Source organism: Vulpes lagopus, chromosome 2 (assembly GCF_018345385.1).
Source record: "Vulpes lagopus strain Blue_001 chromosome 2, ASM1834538v1, whole genome shotgun sequence".
NCBI lineage: Eukaryota > Metazoa > Chordata > Mammalia > Carnivora > Canidae > Vulpes > Vulpes lagopus.
Window position 1 is genome coordinate 97,517,296 of NC_054825.1, and position 19,784 is coordinate 97,537,079.

Genomic DNA, 19,784 nt, shown 5'->3' on the forward strand with positions numbered 1-19,784 from the left:
GAATGTGATATGATTTGTAGTTAAGTGTATATTCAGTCTACGTCCTGTTCCTGGTACACAGCTCCTTCAGCCCTTGTACTTTCTTAAATGTCAAGAACAATCAAAGTATTTTTTTTTGTTGAAATATTTAGCTTTTGTTCCCAGCTCCTGAAATTGCTCCAGAGTGGTAAAGGTGAAAGGGGTATCTGTTAATTCCTAACAAGCCCCTTTCAACCAAACAAGAATTTATGTTAATGAGGTCAATTTTGGAAAGCCCCTGAATAACCACAGGATGGGGCTGTTGTCAAGAGAATCAAACATGTGGCTAAAGGGTTAGAACTGAAGCCCTAACCCTGAATTTATTTTTTTAATATTTTATTTATTTATCCATAAGAGACACAGAGAGAGAGAGGCAGAAACACAGGCAGACGGAGAAGCAGGCTCCATGCAGGGAGCTGATGTGGGACTCAATCCTGGGACTCCAGGATCATGCCCTGTGCCCAAGGTAGGCACTAAACTGCTGTGCCACCCAGGGATCCCTAGCCCTGGGTTTAAATCAATGGCCAATGATTTAATCAATTGTGACCACACAATGAAAAGTCCATAAAAACCCAAAAGGATAGGATCAGAAACCTTCTAGCTTGTGAACATGTGAAGGTGCTAGGAACATGACTTGCCTGGAGAAGGCCTATGGAAGCTCTACACTCCTTCCCACATACTCGCCCTATGTTACTCTTTCATTTGGCTGTCCCTCTGGTACAAACTGTTATTGCTGAGTTCAGTGAGTTGCTCTAGCAAATTACTGAACCAAGGAGGGAGTCATGGTAATCTCTGATTTATACCAGTTGGTCAGAAGCATAGGTGATATCCTGACTCTCAACTGGTACTGATGTGGGAGCAATCTTTGGGGACTGAGCACTTAACCTGTGAGATTTGATGCTAACTCCGGGTAGGTAAGTGTCACACTTAAGTTGTAGGGTACTCAACTGATGTTGGAGAATTGCCTGGTGTAGGGATAAAACCCTACACACTTGTAATACACAAGTGTTTTGTGAGCAGCGAGTAGGCAGAAAGTAGAGTTTTCCTTTCCAAGGAGTTACTGTTTAATGGGTTGAGTTTCTGTTTTGCAATATTGAAAATGTTCCATTGGATAGATGGTGGTGATGGTACCATAACAATATACGCATATTCAACTGCATTAAACTTTAGCACACTTAAAAATGGCTAAAATGGTAAATTTTATGTTATATATTACTTAAACCACAATTAAAAAATTTTTTAGAAAGTCAATTGTGTTTCTTTTTTTTTTTGTCAATTGTGTTTCTATATACTAGCAATGAATATGTAGACACTGAAATTAGAAATACAATACCATTTACAATCACTTAAAACAAGTAAGATATATGTAAAATCTAACAAAACATATGCAAGACTGGTATTCTGAAAAGGGTGCAATGCTGATGAAAGAAATACAAAATCTAAATAAAAGGAGATAAATAACATGTTCATGAATTGACATACTCAATAAAGATGCCAACTTTTCTCAAACTGATACACAGATTTAACATAATTCCTACCAAAACCTCAGCAAGAGTCTTTGTAGATATAGAAAAGCTGATCCTAAAATTTATATGGAAAAAGAAAACAAAATGGCTAAAACAATTCTGAAAAGAAATAAAGTGGGATGAATCAGTCTACCCAATTTGAAGACTTACTATATAGCTACAGTAACCAAGACTGGGTAGTACTGGTTAACAGACAGATATATATATCAATGAGATACAATAGAGAACCCAGAACTAAACCCACCCAAATATGCCCAACTCATTTTTTTAAAAGGTACAAAGGCGGTTTGGGGCGCCTGGGTGGCTCAGTCAGTTGAGTATTTATTTACCTTTGGCTTAGGTCACAATCTCCAGGTCCTGGGATTAAGCCCCAAGTAGGGCTGCCTGCTCAGCAAGGAGTCTGCTTCTCCTTGTCCTTCTGTGTCTCCCCCTCCCCCCCCCCCACCACCCTAGCTTGTGCATACTCTCTCATTCAAATAAATAAAAATCTTTAAAAAAAAAAAAAAGGAACATATATATTAGACTTCATCAAAATTAAAATCTTTTGCTCTGTAAAAGACCCAACCTAGTTAAAAGGATGAAAAGAAGTTGCACACTGAAAGAAAATATTTTCAAAACACATTATCTAGGGGCAGCCCCGGAGGCTCAGTGGTTTAGTGCTGCCTTCAGCCCAGGGTGTGATCCTGGAGACCCGGGATGGAGTCCCACATCAGGCTCCCTGCATGGAGCCTGCTTCTCCCTCTGCCTGTGTCTCTCTGCCTCTTTCTGTGTCTCTCATGAATAAATAAATAAAATCTTAAAAAAAGCCACATATCTGATAAAGGGCTAGTACCTAGAATACAGGAAGAACTCTAAACCCAACAGTAGAAGAATGGACAACGGGTGAGAAGCAGGAGCCTGCTTCTCCCTCCTCCTGTGTCTCTGCCTCTCTATGTCTATCATAAATAAATTAAAAAAAAAAAAGAAGAAGAATGGACAACCATTTTGACAATGGGCAACAGACTTGAAGGGAGACACTGCACTGAAGGGCACGTCTGTGTTCATATTCCATTCGTCTAGTCATTTGGACAGCTACTATTTAGAAGAATGACCAACTCAATACAGAAAGACAGTTAGAATGTACTGATTACTTAAAAGAACAGAAAATGATTCCACTTGTGGCAAAAAAAAAACGAAAAAATTATGCATATAGAAAAGGATACACCATGGGATTAATAGATCTCAGGAGCAATAGGAATGCGAGTTTGAGGGTTTTTTTTGTTTGTTTGTTTTACTTATTCTATGTTCTGATTTTCTAAAATGAATATACAATAAAATATTTTTAAATAGGATAAAAAATGATTCACCTTTTTAAAAATTTTATTTATTCATGAGAGACAGAGAGAGAGGCAGAAACACAGGCAGAGGAAGAAGCAGGCACCATGCAGGAAGCCCGATGTGGGACTTGATCCCAGGACTCCAGGATCATACCCTGGGCTGGAGGGGGGGCGCTCAACCACTGGGCCACCCATGCATCCCCGATTCACCTTTTATAGCTTAATGGTTTTATTTCTTCTATAAAGTTTGACTACCACCAACCTCTTCTGAGAATTCTGTTTATTTTAGTCCATTCGTAACCACTGTTAAGCATCTAATTACCTTATAATTACTTGAAATATATTAATCTGGTCTCCCCAAATATACATTTCTTGACAGTGGGTACATATTTTCAAGACACTGCTGACTTGGGAAGAACACCTATTTTACACATTTGTTCTCTGGCGATCCTATCCCCTTTGATAGAAGTCCTGCCTACACTTAGCGGAGACAGATAAGACCTTCTCTTATTGCAGCTAATCTTATATTTAGTATACTTTCTTCTCTTACTCTTCCTTAAAACAATAGAGAACCAAAGAGTGGTGGAAACGCTATACATTTTAAAACTAAAGGCTAGGGCAGCCCTGGTGGCTCAGTGGTTTAGCGCCGCCTTCGGCCCAGGGTGGGATCCTGGAGACCTGGGATCGAGTCACATGTCAGGCTCCCTGTATGGAGCCTGCTTCTCCCTCTGCCTATGTCTCTGCCTCTCTCTCTCTGTCTCTCATGTTAAATAAATTAAATATTAAAAAAAAACTAAAGGCTAAAAAATATAAATAAATAAATAAATAAATAAATAAATAAACAAATAAATAAATAAAACTGAAGGCTAAAATATTTTCATTGATACACAAGAACTTTTTTCTTAAGTGAGTTTCCTTTTAGGGAATTTATTTTTATCTTGCTTTTAACTTATTTTTAGTTTTTCATTTGTATCCATTAAAGAGCATTTTGAATGTAGTCACCAACATCTGAAATATCTCATTAAAAATTTTTAAAAGATTTTATTTGAGATGCCTGGGTGGCTCAGCGGTTAAGCGTCTGTCTTAGGCTCGGGGCGTGATCCTAGAGTCTTGAGATCGAGTCCCGCATTGGGCTCCCTGCATGGAGCCTGCTTCTCCCTCTGCCTGTGTCTCTGGCTCTCTCTCTCTCTCTCTCTCTCTCTCTCTCTCTGTGTCTCTCATGAATAAATAAAATCTTTAAAAAAAATTTAAAATAAAAATAGAGTTTACTTGTTTATTTGAGAGAGAAAGCACAATTATATGTTAATTGAATTTAAATTTTTCAAAAAGAGAACAAAAAACTGAAAATCATGATTTTTCATTTGTCATAGGAATAACTGATTTAGGCTAGTATCACTGGATGCTAAAACAAGTAGATGAGATTTTAATGAGAAACAGGATATTTACATAGTTTCAAGGTATCTCCCTTCAAATTATTATAAAGGGAAAAAAAGTAGCTTTATAGTGGAGAGCCCAGGCAGACACCACCCTAATAATGAAGCACTCCAATTTATCACAAGTCACAAAACAAACATCCTGTGCCTCCGTATATTATACAATGTGAAGAGCAAAACTTCAATGGTATTCTTGCTCCACATGCATAACCTTAATCTAATCACAAGGAAACATCAGAGGAGCCCAAACTGAGAGGCATTCTACAAAATAACTAGCCTGTACTCTTCAAAAAGGCCAGGCCATGGGGATCCCTGGGTGGCGCAGCGGTTTGGCGCCTGCCTTTGGCCCAGGGCGCGATCCTGGAGACCCGGGATCGAATCCCATATCAGGCTCCCGGTGCATGGAGCCTGCTTCTCCCTCCGCCTGTGTCTCTGCCTCTCTCTCTCTCTCTCTGTGACTATCATAAATAAATAAAAAAAAAATTAAAAAAAAAATAAAAATAAAAAATAAAAAAATAAAAAAAAAATAAAAAAATAAAAAAATAAAAAAACCAAAAAGGCCAGGCCAAAAAAAAAAAAAAAAGAGAGAGAGAGAATGGCTGAGGAAATTTTCGCATTAAAGAGACTAAAGAAACATGACATTGAAAGCATTGTAGGCTTCCCTAGTGAGTTTTCGCATGGGGGTAAAATGAGCTACAAACGCTGTTACTAGGATAACTGGCTAAATTTTATGAGGGTCTGTGGATTGATACAGGCCTATAACAGCTAAAATGTATGGCTTTTGGGATGCCTGGGTGGCTCAGCGGTTGAGCATCTGCCTTTGGCTTGGGGTGTGATCCCCATCCCAGGATCAAGTCCCACATCCTCCCACGTCGGGCTCCTTGCAGGGAGCCTACTTCTCCCTCTGTCTGTCTCTCTGCCTCTCTCTGTGTCTCTCATGAATAAATAAATAAAATCTTAAAAAAATAATAAATAAATAAAATGTATGGCTTTTGACAGCTGTATTGTGTTTATGTAAAAGAATGTCCAAGTACTTAGGAAATATGCTCTAAAGTATTTAGGGCGTGATATCTATAACTTACTCTCAATGTTGCAGGAAAAAAATGTATACAGAGAAGATGGTAAAGCAAAAGGGGCAAATATTAATAACTGGTAAAACTGGGTAAATTTATACTATTCTTGGCAACTTGTTTGCAAGCCTGAAATTATATCAAGATATAAAGATACAAAAATACTCCAAAATATCTGTTTACTAGGGAGTGGGAAAAAAAAATCCCAGTCTAGGTGGAATATGAGTAAGGTTTTATCATAGCCTGGTGGTTTCAATGACCAAAAATGATTACATTTATACAGTCTTCATTTTTAAGGTTAATAAATATTTCATTTATGAAAATCAGTATTATTTACCTTTTCCTCTCTTCCTTTATTCTGTTCTTTCTTTTCCCGACAGCGAACGGCTTTCCCTCTGTCGTTGTGAAGATTGTGTGCAGATGAACGGTGAGCTCTGACAGTTGTACCTGGACGGTTGCCATGTGGTTTAGGGTCACTGTACTGAGGGGACTGGCGTTTTCGAGGCCCTGGTGAGGGTCTAATTAGACACAAGATCATGAAAATCATAATGAACTGGAGGTGGTCCAAATACAGACGAACACATATCATGTTTAAGTTAGGGGCTCTGAACTGAAGAAGCCAAGGCAATAATGGAAAATCAGAGAGGAGTGAACAAACTTAAGTCATTGAAATTTAAGATCTGATGTTCAAATCTGACACCACAATCTGGGGTAATATAATGAAAAGAAAGGAAGGACTGTGGTATGGTTATATGATAGAAATAATGGAAGGCAAGTGATCATCACTTCTCCTTTGAGAGGAAATCACTGGTGTACATCAAGGATGAGAGAAAAAGGAGTCTGATTCCTGGAAACTGAAAAGACCGCAATTATCAAAGAGAGTTTTATCAGAAGAACGAGAACACAGCACAAGTACAGGATTCATATTTATCCAACGGTACGTGTGTAAGTTGACACTATTTTACTTAGAATATATCATAGATCTCTTATTTTAATTAATGAAATTTAGTAATTTTCCCATTTAAAAAACTGACATAAATACTGGCTATGGACAGTCACGAGAAGTGATGCATACAGTGCTTTACATTTATACATGACCTCATGCCCTCTTTGTTTCTGCAGCAGGATTCAGACCTCTCAAATATTTCTCAGGCTGCTAGACTGGGTTGGGGTCACTAAAATGAGCAATAAAAAAGGTAAGAGAGGCCTATCCTCAAATACCATAAATATAGTTAAGAAAGAAGATATGTAAACTAGGCAAGTACACCAGAAAATGTAAATGAGACCAAGTGCTATCAACGACTCAAGAAGACAGAAAATACACCAGGTCTGGAAACACTGGAGATGAACTAAACAAGGGGTTTAAGTGCAGACAAGAAAATCAGCGTAGCAAAGAAATAAAAATGAGCTTCATCTCTGTAAAGGACTCTAAAGACACTAACTATAAAGACAACGGGGAGCATTCAGGGAAGATACTGGACAGAGAAGGTGGTTTACTAAGTAGAAAATCTGAGTACCAGCTCAAGAGGCTTGGCTTTTAGCTAACTACTGCTGAAAGGGTTTGAGAGTGCAGCCCCGGTGGCGCAGCGGTTTAGCACTGCCTGCAGCCCAGGGCGTGATCCTGGAGACCCTGGATCGAGTCCCACGTCAGGCTCCCTGCATGGGGCCTGCTTCTCTTCTGCCTGTGTCTCCACCTCTCTCTTCTCTGTCTCTATGAATAAGTAAATAAAATCTTTAAAGAAAGAAAGAACAGAAAGAAAAGAAAGAAAGAAAAGAAAGAAAAGAAAAAAAGAAAGAAAAGAAAGAAAGAAAAATGAGTCCAGTGCTGAGTAAGAAAAATATGCCAATAAAGGAAACAGAAGCAGGGGGATATATGCAGGTTACATATGTTATGGAGGCAAGAAATGAAGGCCAGGCTTAAGGCAGTAAGCAATGAGAGTCTGAGAGAATTGCTATTAAAATATACTCCTGTACACATGGGACATTGAGAATGAGGATTTGGCAGGATGATAAAATCAAACCAATGTGGAAAGGAATGATAGGGGTTCGATTTTGGATTTAGACACTTGGGAGAGCCAAGTAGAGATATTACCTTAAATTAATTAATTGATTAATTTATTTGTTCTCCTCTTACTAGAAACATAATATAAAATAGACACTGAGATATAATCCTTTTTTTTTTTAAATTTATTTATGAAAGACAGAGAGAGAGAGAAGCAGGCTCCATGCAGGGAGCCCAATGTGGGACTCGATCCTGGGACTCCAGGATCATGTCCTGGGCTAAAGGCAGGTGCTAAACTGCTGAGCCACCCAGGGATTCCCGACACTGAGATATAATCAAGTATAAAAAATAAGTCACCTGTAACTCCATTACCCAGCATTAACCACCTAACATACTAGTCTATTTTCTTATAGTTGCCTTTCATTTAAACAGAACTGGAGAGGATCCCTAGTGGCTCAGCAGTTTGACGCCTGCCTTCGGCCCAGGGCATGATCCTGGAGTCCCAGGATCGAGTCTCACATCGGGCTTCCTGCATGGAGCCTGCTTCTCCCTCTGCCTGTGTTTCTGCCTCACTCTCTGTGCTGCTCATGAATAAATAAATAAAATCTTAAAAAAAAAAAAAACAGAACTGGAATTGTTATGTACACATGCATTCATATTTTTCTCTACTCATTTCATAAGGCATTTCCTGTATCATCACCTCATAAATGGCTTTTAATGACTAGATGGAAGTTACCTGTAAAATATGCCACTTTTCATCCACTTTTTACTACTAGCTATTCATTTCTCCAAAAACTAATTTACTGAACTATTACTATTGATTACACATTAGGATTAAAATATTTCAAATAAGTTTAAGAAAACCTTTACTCTTACAGACTTATATCCATGTGTATATGTGTGTATGGAGAGGGGGCTTCAATGAAAACATAAACAGTACATCAGATGATGCGAAGTGCAGTGTAGAAAAATAAAGAATGGCAGGGGCTTTGATTAGGGAGCGGTATTTCAGGGAGAGTGGTCAGAGACAGCTGACCACTCTCTGAAGTGACATTTAAGCTGAGACCTGAAGGAAATGAGAGAACAAGTTATCAGACATCTGAGCTGAAAGAAAGGTAAGTACAAAGAACTAAAGTGTCTGTGTGTTTGACTTGCTCGAGGAAGAAGAGAGTCATGAGAACTCAGGTTCTAGAGATAGTGCAGAACCAGTCTGCACATGCTGTTGAAGGATATGATGAACACTTTGATATTCTAAAAGGCCCAGTGAACCTCCTTGTACAAACATTTCTCTGCACAACCATAAAAGAGAACACTGGATCAGCTCAATTTGTTCTTTAAATAGAACTAAAATCTAACTGATGACAAGGCTGAACTCACCACCAAGGTTCAAGAAAGAATAAGCTCGGGCAACCCGGGTGCCTAGTGGTTTAGTGCCTGCCTTCGGCCCAGGATGTGATCCTGGAGACCTGGGATCGAGTCCCATGTCGGACTCCCTGCATGGAGCCTGCTTCTCCCTCTGCCTCTGTCTCTGCTTCTCTCTCTCTCTGTGTCTCTCATGAATAAATAAATAAAATCTTAAAAAAGAAAGAAAGAAAGAGCTCTCTTAAACACGACTACAAATGAAGATTAACAAAAAATAAAAGTTTTGAGGGATATTTACTTGAGGGAGCAAGTAATAAAACAAACTACAGGAAGAAACAAAGATGCAACTAATAAAGTCAAAGAGGAGGAGAAAATTAATAATAATAAAAATAATAATAATAATAATAATAAAGTGATAATAAAGGCATTTAAGATCAGGGACAAAAAAAGATATTGAAGAAAGCAAGAAGCAATCAGAAGGGAAACTAGGACTCCTCATCATAGAATTTCTAGATGAAGAGGTTCATCTAATGAAATGAACTAAATTTTCACTGGGTACATGTATTCATTGAAAAGTTCTTACCCCAATAAGTGAGAGAGGAGTTACAGGGCTGTTATGGATTCAATGTTTGTGTCCCCCAAAATTCACATTAAATCCCTCATCCCTAGTGAGATCATCTAGAGTAAGGGAGTAATTAACGTTAGGGATGCCTGGCTGGCTCAGTCAGTAAAGCATGTGACTCTTGATCTCAGGGTGGTGACTTCAAGCCCCATGTTGGGCATGGAGCCTACTCATAAATGAATTAATTAATTAAATAAAGTTAAATAAGGCCTTGATCTGAGGATTGTGCCCTGTGAGACATACCAGAGAGCTTGCTCATTCCCTCTGCCATGAAAAGACAGAAAGAAGGCAGCTGTCTGCTTGAGAAGAGTCCTCAGGAGCCAAACTAGCTAGCACCTTGATCCTGGACTTTCTGGTCTCCAGAACTATGAGAAATAAAGACATAAATTTCTGGTGTTTAAGCCACCAGATCTGGTATATTTAGTTACAGCAGGAGGAAGAGACTGGTAACACAAGGACCAAATGATGGTTCTCCAGAATGAGAAAAGAAAAGAGTAAAAAGGAGTAAAACATATTTATAGAGAAGAAAAAATAAAAACATACAACTTGACTCATCTATTATTAGTTTTACTAAATTAAGAAAAAAGTAATCATAAATGTAGAAGAAGATTCACTTACAAATACTTTATAATAACAAAAAGGGGAAAACCACCAGTGAGAGCATGGTTAACTATTTGGTTATACACAACCCTTTAAAAGCACCAGAGAAAAAGGTCTAACGTGGCTTGTGAATCATCAATGCTTACAGTATGAAGAGCCAATTAACCTATCTGGTGTCCTCATCAGAAACTGGGGTTAAAAAATTAGTACCCACCTTCTGAGACTATTTTGAGAATATACATAAAACAATGAACACAGTACCCAGCATACAGTAAATATCTAATGATTGTTGTCTATTATTAGGATTCTTTTTTTTAAAAACAGGGTACAAATTTACATATTGTGAATACAGTATAACTGTGAAAATAAAAAGATTAGAAGTTGCACTGGAATGTCTATATGATTTGCCCTTCCTTTCATGCATTTTCTTATTTTTCTTTAATGAGCCTACTGCTGTACTTTTTTTTAGTGAATTCTAAAATATAACAAAATATAGTATTTATAAAAATGTTTATAAGCAAAGGAAAAATTTCATAAATATTCAAAAGATATAGGAGTCAATAACAGAACATTTTAAACGTTTTATTATTATTATATTTGTTTAGGTGATCTGTGATCAGAGATTATAACTTGCTGGGAGCTCCGATGATGGTTAACATTTTTTAGAAATAAAGTATTTTTCAATTAGGGTATGTGTATTGTTTTTCCAAGACAAAATACTACTGCACACTTAACAGATTACAGTATAGTACAAACCCAACTTTTATATGCACTGGGAAACCAAAACATTTATTTGACTCAATTTTTTTTGTATAATATTCCCTTTATGGTGATGGTCTGGAACCGAACCTGCAGTATTTCCTAGGTATGCCTGTATTATATCAGACTCTCTGGGAGTGAAAACCCAGAATTCACATTCTAATGAGTGCCAAAAGAGACCTTTAGTAGGTATACTGGAATTTGAGAATAACTAGTATGGCAGGGAATGCCAGCTTTCAAATATACCTGTTTTCAAATTCCAGCTCCACCAATTATTAGCTTTGTGATAATGGGGAAAAGTTACCTAACTTCACTATACCTCAAGCTATCTTATCTGAAATATAAAGAAAATACGACTTATTTGAAAGGCTAACTGTGAATAAATGAAATAACATGTGTAGCCTCTAATAATGCTTAAGACATCTGAGCACTCAGCATCTAGTACCCATCATAAAATACAATTAAGAATTTAGAGTTATGGGGCAGCCTGGGTGGCTTTGCAGTTTAGCGCCGCCTTCAGTCCAGGGCCTGATCTTGGAGACCCGGGATTAAGTCCCACGTTGGGCTCCCTGCATGGAGCCTGCTTCTCCCTCTGCCTGCATCTCTTTCTCTCTCTGAGTCTCTCAAGAATAAATAGATAAAATCTTAAAAAAAAAAAAAAAAAAGAATTGAGAGTTATAAATAACAATGTGAAATTGAAAAACACCTGAGCAATGTCTTCCTTAATGCAAGGTTCTCAAACTGATTAGGCAGTAAAGAACCTAAAAGTCAGGGTTTTTTATAGAATGCTATTATACATTCACATGTTTAAGCCTACAATACAAACGAGGAAATCTATTATGTGAGTGGAAGAGACTAGTGACATCCATCACACCCCTGTCAGATAAAAAATATATATAGTGAGGGACACCTGGGTGGCTCAGTGGTTGAGCATCTACCTTTGGCTCAGATTGTAATCCCAGGGTCCTGGGATCGAGTCCCACATCAGGCTCCCTGCAGGGAACCTGCTTCTCCCTCTGCCTATGTCTCTGCCTCTCTCTGTCTCTCTCATGAATACATAAATAAAACCTTAAAAAAAATGGAGTGAAACTAAGCATGACCGGCTATGCAGACCATTTCAGTAAATATCACTTTCACTAACTGTACATATGCCAGCTCCAAGGATAGAAAGCTTGAGGGAAAATGCCAAAGAAAAACCTAAAATAGAGAACATTTTATCCTTTTTATCCTGTGAATTAAAAAGCCACATTATTTTTCATTTTAATAATTTTCATGAATAGCAGTATTCTGTGATAGCTGTTTGAGAACCAGTGTTTTGTTGTAACTCCTTCACTTTACCTAAGAAAAATCTGACGCCTAGAAAGGTTATAGGTTTTTCCCAAAGCTACAGAAGGTGGCAAAGATAGAATGAGAGCCAGATATTTCAATTCCCAGTTATTTCCATAAGATAATGTTGTCTCCATTAGTATAAGCTCATTCACAAAAGCATTTTTGGCATATTTCCTCCTAAGTTTAATTTATCAATACAGGTCATAGTTACATGATATACAACATAAGAGTTCTAAAAGGCATTCAGTAAAAAAATCCTCTCCCGTTCCTGTCTCTTGGCTACCCAGCTTCCCTAGATATAGCCAATGCTATTAGTTTCCTGGGCTAATTTGTTTCTTAGAAGGTCTCCACTTACCTTCGTTCAACAGGTACAGGCAAGGACCAGACTTCCCCCTCAGAAGCTGGAAGCTCATGCTGTGCAGCTTTCAGTGGAGTGTTGTCTAGTTTAAAGCTCTCCAGTGTTTTCATGATATCTTTAACATGTTTAGCTTCCACATTTATTTCCTGCCAAACCTGGTTTTAAAGGGAGAATATGGCTCTTTAAATATCTATAACCAGGGCGCTTGGATGGCTCAGTTGGTTATAAGTGTCCTACTTTTGATTTTGGCTTGGGTCACAATCACGTGGTTGTGGGATTGGCTGTGGGATCGCGCCTTGTTTTGGGCTCTGTGCTCAGCAAGGAATTTGCTTCCCCTCTCCCAAAGCCCCTCCCCCAGCTCATATGTGTTCTCTCTCTTTAAAAATAAATAAATAGGAGCACCTAAGTGGCTTAGTTGAATGTCAGGTTCTTGAGTGTCAGGCTTTTGATTTTGGCTCAGGTCATGATCTCAGGGCTGTGAGATAGAGCCCCACTCTGTGGGAGCACAGACTGTGCTCAGCAGGGAGTCTGCCTGAGATCCTCTCTCCCTCTGTCTCTCTCTCCCCTGCCCCTTACTCAAATAAAAAATCTAGGGCAGCTCAGGTGGCTTAGCGGTTTAGCGCCGCCTTCAGCCCAGGGTGTGATCCTGGAAACCCGGGATCAAGTTCCACGTCAGACTTCTTGCATGGAGCCTGCTTCTGCCTTTGTCTGTGCCTCTCTCTCTCTCTGTTTCTTATGAATAAATAAATAAAATCTTTAAAAAAAAGAAAAAAAAGCTTAGACTTTTAAGATAAAAGTCTCTAGTCTACAAGGGCACCTGAGTGGCTCAGTTGGTTAAGTGTCCAACTCTTGATCTCAGCTCAAGTCTTGATGTCAGGGTTGTGAGTTCAATCCCCACCTTGGGCTCCATGCTGGCTGTGAAGTCTACTTAGAAAAAAAAGAAACATCTCCAGCCTATGAACATAAGTCTTTCAGGGACAAACTTAAGACTCTTTATGAAATAAAATATTTTCCTCTTATGGTAATGTAAGGGATATGCAGAAGCAGATTTAGGGAAAAAGTTTTAAGTTCAACGAGGTAGGATATTTCTCCATTTTAAAGAAATTAAGTACAAAAATGGAATACTATCAAAAAAGTAGTTTAGAAGAATCTGAGGGATAACATTCTACTGAGAAGACCCATTCAAAAAGACTATTAAATCCTGTAATAATTCTTTCTTCTTTGATGTAGCTGACCCTTGTTAGAAATGCCACCTTCAGGGCAGCCCCAGTGGCGCAGCGGTTTAGTGCCGCCTGCAGCCCAGGGCGTGATCCTGGAGACCCCGGACTGAGTCCCACATCAAGCTCTCTGTGTGGTGCCTGCTTCTCCCTCTGCCTGTGTCTCTGCCTCTCTCTCTCTCTCTCTCTATGAATAAATAAAATAAAATGTTTAAAAAAAAATAAACTGCTTAGTTATTAAAAAAAAGAAAAAAAGAAATGCCACCTTCAAAGGAACTTAAAACTTCTACACTTTCCATCTGTAAATTCCTATTGGTCCTCAGTGACTAACATTCCTCAAATGGGATTCAAATATAGTCTTCTTTAGAATATTCTGCAGAGAATATTTTATAGCCATGAGAGATTCAGGTATAATCTGCAGTTTCAACAATGGCTTAATAAAGTCAATCCTAATTATACCAGGTAAAAAATGGGATTAGAAAAAACGTCAAGGAACGCCTGCGTGGCGCAGCAGTTAAGCGTCTGGCTTCAGCTCAGGGCTTGATCCCGGAGTCCTGGGATCGAGTCCCACATCGGGCTCCCTGCATGGAGCCTGCTTCTCCCTCTGCCTGTGTCTCTCTCTCTCTCTTTCTCTGTGTGTGTGTGTCTCATGAATAAATAAAATCTTAAAAAAAAAAAAAAAGTCAAAACCATTACTTTTTTTTAATCTATTAGATTTCAAAAACTGTAACTGAGTAGAACTCACAATACTGATGATGGTGAATATGAACTATTACTAATATAATAAATCAAATTTCAAGTAACATTATATACAAATCCATGTAACAAACCATACACTCTTCATGTGTAACTTCAAAAAGTACCAACAATCTCTTTAAGTCTTCTGAATCTTTAAACCATTAAAACACACAGCAGCCATAATTCTCACCTGTTGCCATTTCTGCTGGAGATAGGTGTCTTTGACTGAATACAGATACTTGTTCATCTGGTCAAGAACTCCCTGATAATATACCATTGCGGAGTCATAGTTTCCCAATAGTGCATACTCACGGGCCAATTTCACGTTCTCACTAATCATAAGAAGACTCATGCTCAATTGTAAGCTTAAAAAAAAAAGAAAAAGAAACATTTTCATATTATATGTCTCCTAAAAATAAGTATACAAAGAGTTTTTCTAAAGTATACTTTCCAGGACTCCTTCAAGAAGCTCACCATCACGTACAGTGTACTTTCCATCTCTGTATTTGCTCATGCTCTTTCTCCTTCAAAGAAATTTCTTGGTTCACACAGGCAAGCCCCACTGATATGTCAAAGTCCAGCTCAGAGGGCAGTCCTCCCAGCATGTCTAGTCTCTGAACTTTTCAGTTTGAAATAAACTCTCCTCCTTCTAAAGCCCCTTGGCGCTTTACCAGGGCCTTTTACTCAAGACAGCTGTCTACTCTGAATTATAGTTACTCATATATGTGTCTTATCTCTAGGAGAGCAGGATTTACATCTGAAAGATGTGAGATTGTATCCTCAGTGCATGACACACAAGTCTTACTGAACATCTGTGAACAAATGCACAATGTCAGATATAGTTATTGGAAGGTAGCGTGGAAAAGTAGAAAGTATATGTTTTGAAGTTAGAAAATTCTTGGTTAGAATTCTAATTCTGCCACTGTGGTCAAGTCCCTTAACTTTTCTACGCTTCGCTTTTTAAATACGTAAAACTGAGACAGTACTACTTCCAAGACTTGCACAGTAAGGAATAAATGACTACTTAAAGTATCCAGCATACTACTTGGTAAATAATAATAGCATGTCAATAAACGCTAATTGCATCTTTCCTGGAACTTTCTATATTTGAGAACCAAGCACAATCTCTGTATTAGTAGGATATGAATATATGAATGAGGATACAAAGCATCAGAAGTAGGCACTTGGGACACCTGGGTGGCTCACTGGTTGAGTGTCTGCCTTCACCTTAGAGTATGATCTCGGGAGTCCCAGGATCAAGTCCCACATCCCTGCATGGAGCCTGCTTCTTCTCCCTCTGCCTTGTCTCTGCCTCACTCTCTCTCATGAATAAATAAAAACAAAATCTTAAAAAAAAAAAGTAGGCACTTGAAAAGTGTTGGCTTTGTTGATGTTGACAATTACCATTATTTATTAACAATACATAGCAAGAGGTAGTTGAAAGTCTGAAAGATCTGCATACTTTTGAGAGGGCAATAAGTTAGAGTTTGTGGCTTTCAAAATAAAAAGAAATCTGGGGTGTCTGGGTGGCTCAGTCAGTTAAGCATCTGACTTCAGCTCAGGTCATGATCCCAGGGTCCTGGGATTGAGCCTCATGTAGGCTCCCTGCTCAGCGGGGAGCCTACTTTTCCCTCTCCCTCTGCCCCTCCACCCCACTTGTGCTCTCTCTCTCAAATAAATAAAATCTTTAAAACAAAACAAAGTAGTATGAAAAGAAATTTGTTTTTTTGTTTTTTTTTGTTTTTTTTATTTATTTATGATAGTCACAGAGAGAGAGAGAGAGAGAGAGGCAGAGACACAGGCAGAGGAAGAAGCAGGCTCCATGCACCGGGAGCCCGACGTGGGATTCGATCCCGGGTCTCCAGGATCGCGCCCTGGGCCAAAGGCAGGCGCCAAACCACTGCGCCACCCAGGGATCCCTGAAAAGAAATTTGAAACACATGGTGAAAGAAATGCTCAGATTTAAAATGAATGAAGTTTCAAAGCTGTGGAATTAGAAAAAAAATGAAGGAGTTGTGAAAGATCATAGGAAAGCTGAGGACAGATGAAGGAAATAAGATCATTTTTTTCTGACTCCTTTTCTGTGTCAGTGGGATATTCAAATAAATATATTTCATAGATGAACAGAGATATCTTCAAGGTGGGGACCTCTCTATCTACCTTTAATTTAACCTAGCCAGAAGAGTTTCCTAAAACTATGGCTTTTGGCACCTCCCTCCCCCACCTCACCTATGGTTAAGGTCAAGTGATGCAACAGAGTTAAGTCTGATAGAGACCACTATGTCTCTTATGTTCTTTATTATTTAAATTCTTTATTTAGGAATGGGGTTTTCTGTGAAAAAGCATGCCAAGGAGGGATGCCTGGGTGGCTCACTGGTTGAGTGTTTGCCCCTGCCCTTGGCTCAGGGCATGATCCTGGAGTTCCGGATCGAGTCCCACAACAGGCTCTCTGCATGGAGCCTGCTTCTCCCTCTGCCTGTGTCTGCCTGTGTCTCTCATGAATGAATAAATAAAATTTAAAAAAAAGCATGTCAAGGAAACTTCTTGAGTTTAATTTAATGTAGATTGTTCAGCTCGTACAGAGCAAGGAATGATGGCAGGCCACGCAGAAATATCTAACACTATGTGTTACACACAGGACCAAGAAGATTTTCTACCAAATAGACAAGAGAAGGTAATCATATTCACACAGCCCAGTATTAGAGGATTGTATAAAGCAAGATTAATGGGAAATGTTGGTGAGCAGAAGAGTTACAAAGCAGCACTGCTATCTATACCAGAGCAGAAAAGGGAGTGTACTGTACTCCTTAGGACAGAGATTAGAGGAAGATAGGATCACAACCTTGATGGAAAAGCAAGAGATGTCAAAATCAGACCAAGGGCCTCAGGCTTCCATTCTCTGCCAGTCTTCCATTCTTTGGCAGTTTTCATTCTCTATCCAGCTAAAGGTACAACTGCTGCACCTCTACCCAGTTAGGCTTGATTAATATGTATCATGTATATTTATTATGATCTTTAAACCCAAACATCTTAAATCTCAGTATCAGGTTTAATTCCTAAGTACAAGGCAAGCCAGGAAGCCAAGATAGCGACTGGCCCCCTTCCCAAAAACCCAGCCTATAAGAGCCACAGTTACTTCATTTAAGGTTGATGGATCCTCAAACTGGATATAAAATTCAGGAAAACACTGAAATAACAGATGGTGATTGGGATCTTGGTATGTGAAAAAGTACAAGGCAGCTCAGAGGGGAACAGGGCCAGGTTAGTTTGCTAATTATGCCCTTTCTGAGGTCTATTGGACTGGCCCATCCTTGCTCACCCCACCCACACTTGCCACTGTAGGACAGTGAAGCAGCAGTGCAAGCACAGTCCCTGATGGAGACAGCAGGGTACATCATAGCAAACCCTAGCCTGGACACAGTGGGAGAGCTAATAAAAATAGAGGTCAACAGGCCAGTTCTTGTGAGTGGTCCCCTGCTGCCACTCTTCCACTCAGGTTAGGCTAGGTGGGAACAACTGAAAAAGACAGTTCTGGGGATTCCCGGGTGGTTCCACAGTTTAGCACCTGCCTTCAGCCTAGGGCGTGATCCTGGAGTCCTGGGATCAAGTCCCACCTCAGGCTCCCTGCATGGAGCCTGCTGCTCTCTCTCTCTCTCTCATGAATAAATAAATAAAATCTTAAAAAAAAAAAAAAGACAGTTCTTAGGAAAATCAGTTCCCAGAATTAGAATCCCTTATACCAGGACTGGGACAAGCACGCAATTGGGACATCAGGAAATGATGATGGTTGAATGACTACAGAGACTCACCACACCCCACCACAAGAAAGAGTGAACAAAACTGAAATAAGCTGTCAATTTGGGAAGCTAGAAGAAGGCTAACAGACTGAAAAGTGTAAGAAAGAAGATAAAGGGCCAAATTTAAATTAAAATGAAAGGGCACCTGGATGGTTCAGTTGGTGGACCATGTGACTAGATCTCAGGGGGTTGTGAGTTCAAGCCCCATGTTGGGTGTGAAGATTATTTACAAACAAAATCTTATTAAAAAAATAAAAAAGAAAAGAGAAAACCCAAAAGCACTGAAAAAAAACTTAAAAAAAATAAAACTATGGGTCATTTAAAAATTGAGAAACAGGGATCCCTGGGTGGTACAGCGGTTTGGCACCTGCCTTTGGCCCAGGGTGCGATCCTGGAGACCCGGGATCGAATTCCACGTCGGGCTCCCGGTGCATGGAGCCTGCTTCTCCCTCTGCCTGTGTCTCTGCCTCTCTCTCTCTCTCTCTCTCTCTCTCTCTCTCTCTCTCTGTGTGACTATCATAAATAAAAATTTAAAAAAAAATTGAGAAACAAATCTTGGCAAAACTGATAAAGGAAAAGAAAAAAGAATATACAATAAACAAAATACAAAAATGAAGAAGAGCTAAAGAGATCTGAAAGAAAATGAAATTCTTTTGTCCTTTAAAATTTTTTCTTCTCTTATTTCCTAGAAAATGAAGTCTTAATGAAAGACCTCTACCTATAAAAAGCTTCAGGTCCAAAGTATTTTTTATATGAAGGTTTTTCTTTCTTTTTATTTTTTAAGATTTTATTTATTTATTCATGAGAGACAGAGAGAGAGAGAGAGAGAGGCAGAGACACAGGCAGAGGGAGAAGCAGGCTCCATGCAGGGAGCCCAACATGTGACTTGATCCCGGGTCTCCAGGATCACACACTGGGCCAAAGGCGGAGCTAAACCGCTGAGCCACCTGGGCTGCCCAAGGTGTTCCCTACCTTCTAAACAGAAAGTAATTCTAATCACATAAAAGTTGACTGAGAAAACAAGGGAAAAACTGACCAACTCTTTTTAAGAGGCTAGGCTCATCTCCATTTCAAAATTGAGTAAGAACAACATAAAGTCCATTTTGCTTATGAACATAGATGTGGAAATCCAAAATAAAAGCTAACAATGTTTCAAAGCACACACACACTCTCTCTGATCAAGATTTACCAGAGGGGCACCTGGGTGGCTCAGTCTATTGAGCATCTGCCTTGGTTTCAGCTCAGATGGTGATCTGGGGGTCATGGGGCTGAGCCCAGCATAGGGCTCTGCGCTCAGTGCGGAGTCCTTGGGATCCTCTCTCTCCTTTGCCCCTCCCCACCCTCTCTAGGATAAATGAATAGGGATCCCTGGGTGGTGCAGCGGTTTGGCGCCTGCCTTTGGCCTGGGGCACGATCCTGGAGACCTGGGATCGAATCCCACATCGGGCTCCCGGTGCATGGAGCCTGCTTCTCCCTCTCCCTGTGTCTCTGCCTCTCTCTCTCTGTGACTATCATAAATTAAAAAAAAAAAAAAAAAAAAAAAGGATAAATGAATAAATCTTACAAAAGTAGAAGAAAAAAACCTTAGACACAGAACAAGACCTACATCACAATACCATTTTATAAATTCAAAATAC

The 19,784-nt window shown here is 39.3% G+C and overlaps 1 protein-coding gene across 1 annotated transcript in view; it reads right to left on the reverse strand.

The window, feature by feature from the left end:
• Positions 1-19,784, reverse strand: part of KATNA1 (katanin catalytic subunit A1) — a 46,516-nt gene that overhangs the window by 20,895 nt on the left and 5,837 nt on the right. The window contains exons 2-4 of the mRNA XM_041744132.1: positions 14,541-14,715; positions 12,393-12,550; positions 5,701-5,881 (exon numbers count right to left, since the gene is read on the reverse strand). Coding sequence (XP_041600066.1) covers positions 5,701-5,881; positions 12,393-12,550; positions 14,541-14,702 — 501 coding nt within the window. The 5' untranslated portion in view covers positions 14,703-14,715. The remainder of the gene's footprint in view (positions 1-5,700; positions 5,882-12,392; positions 12,551-14,540; positions 14,716-19,784) is intronic.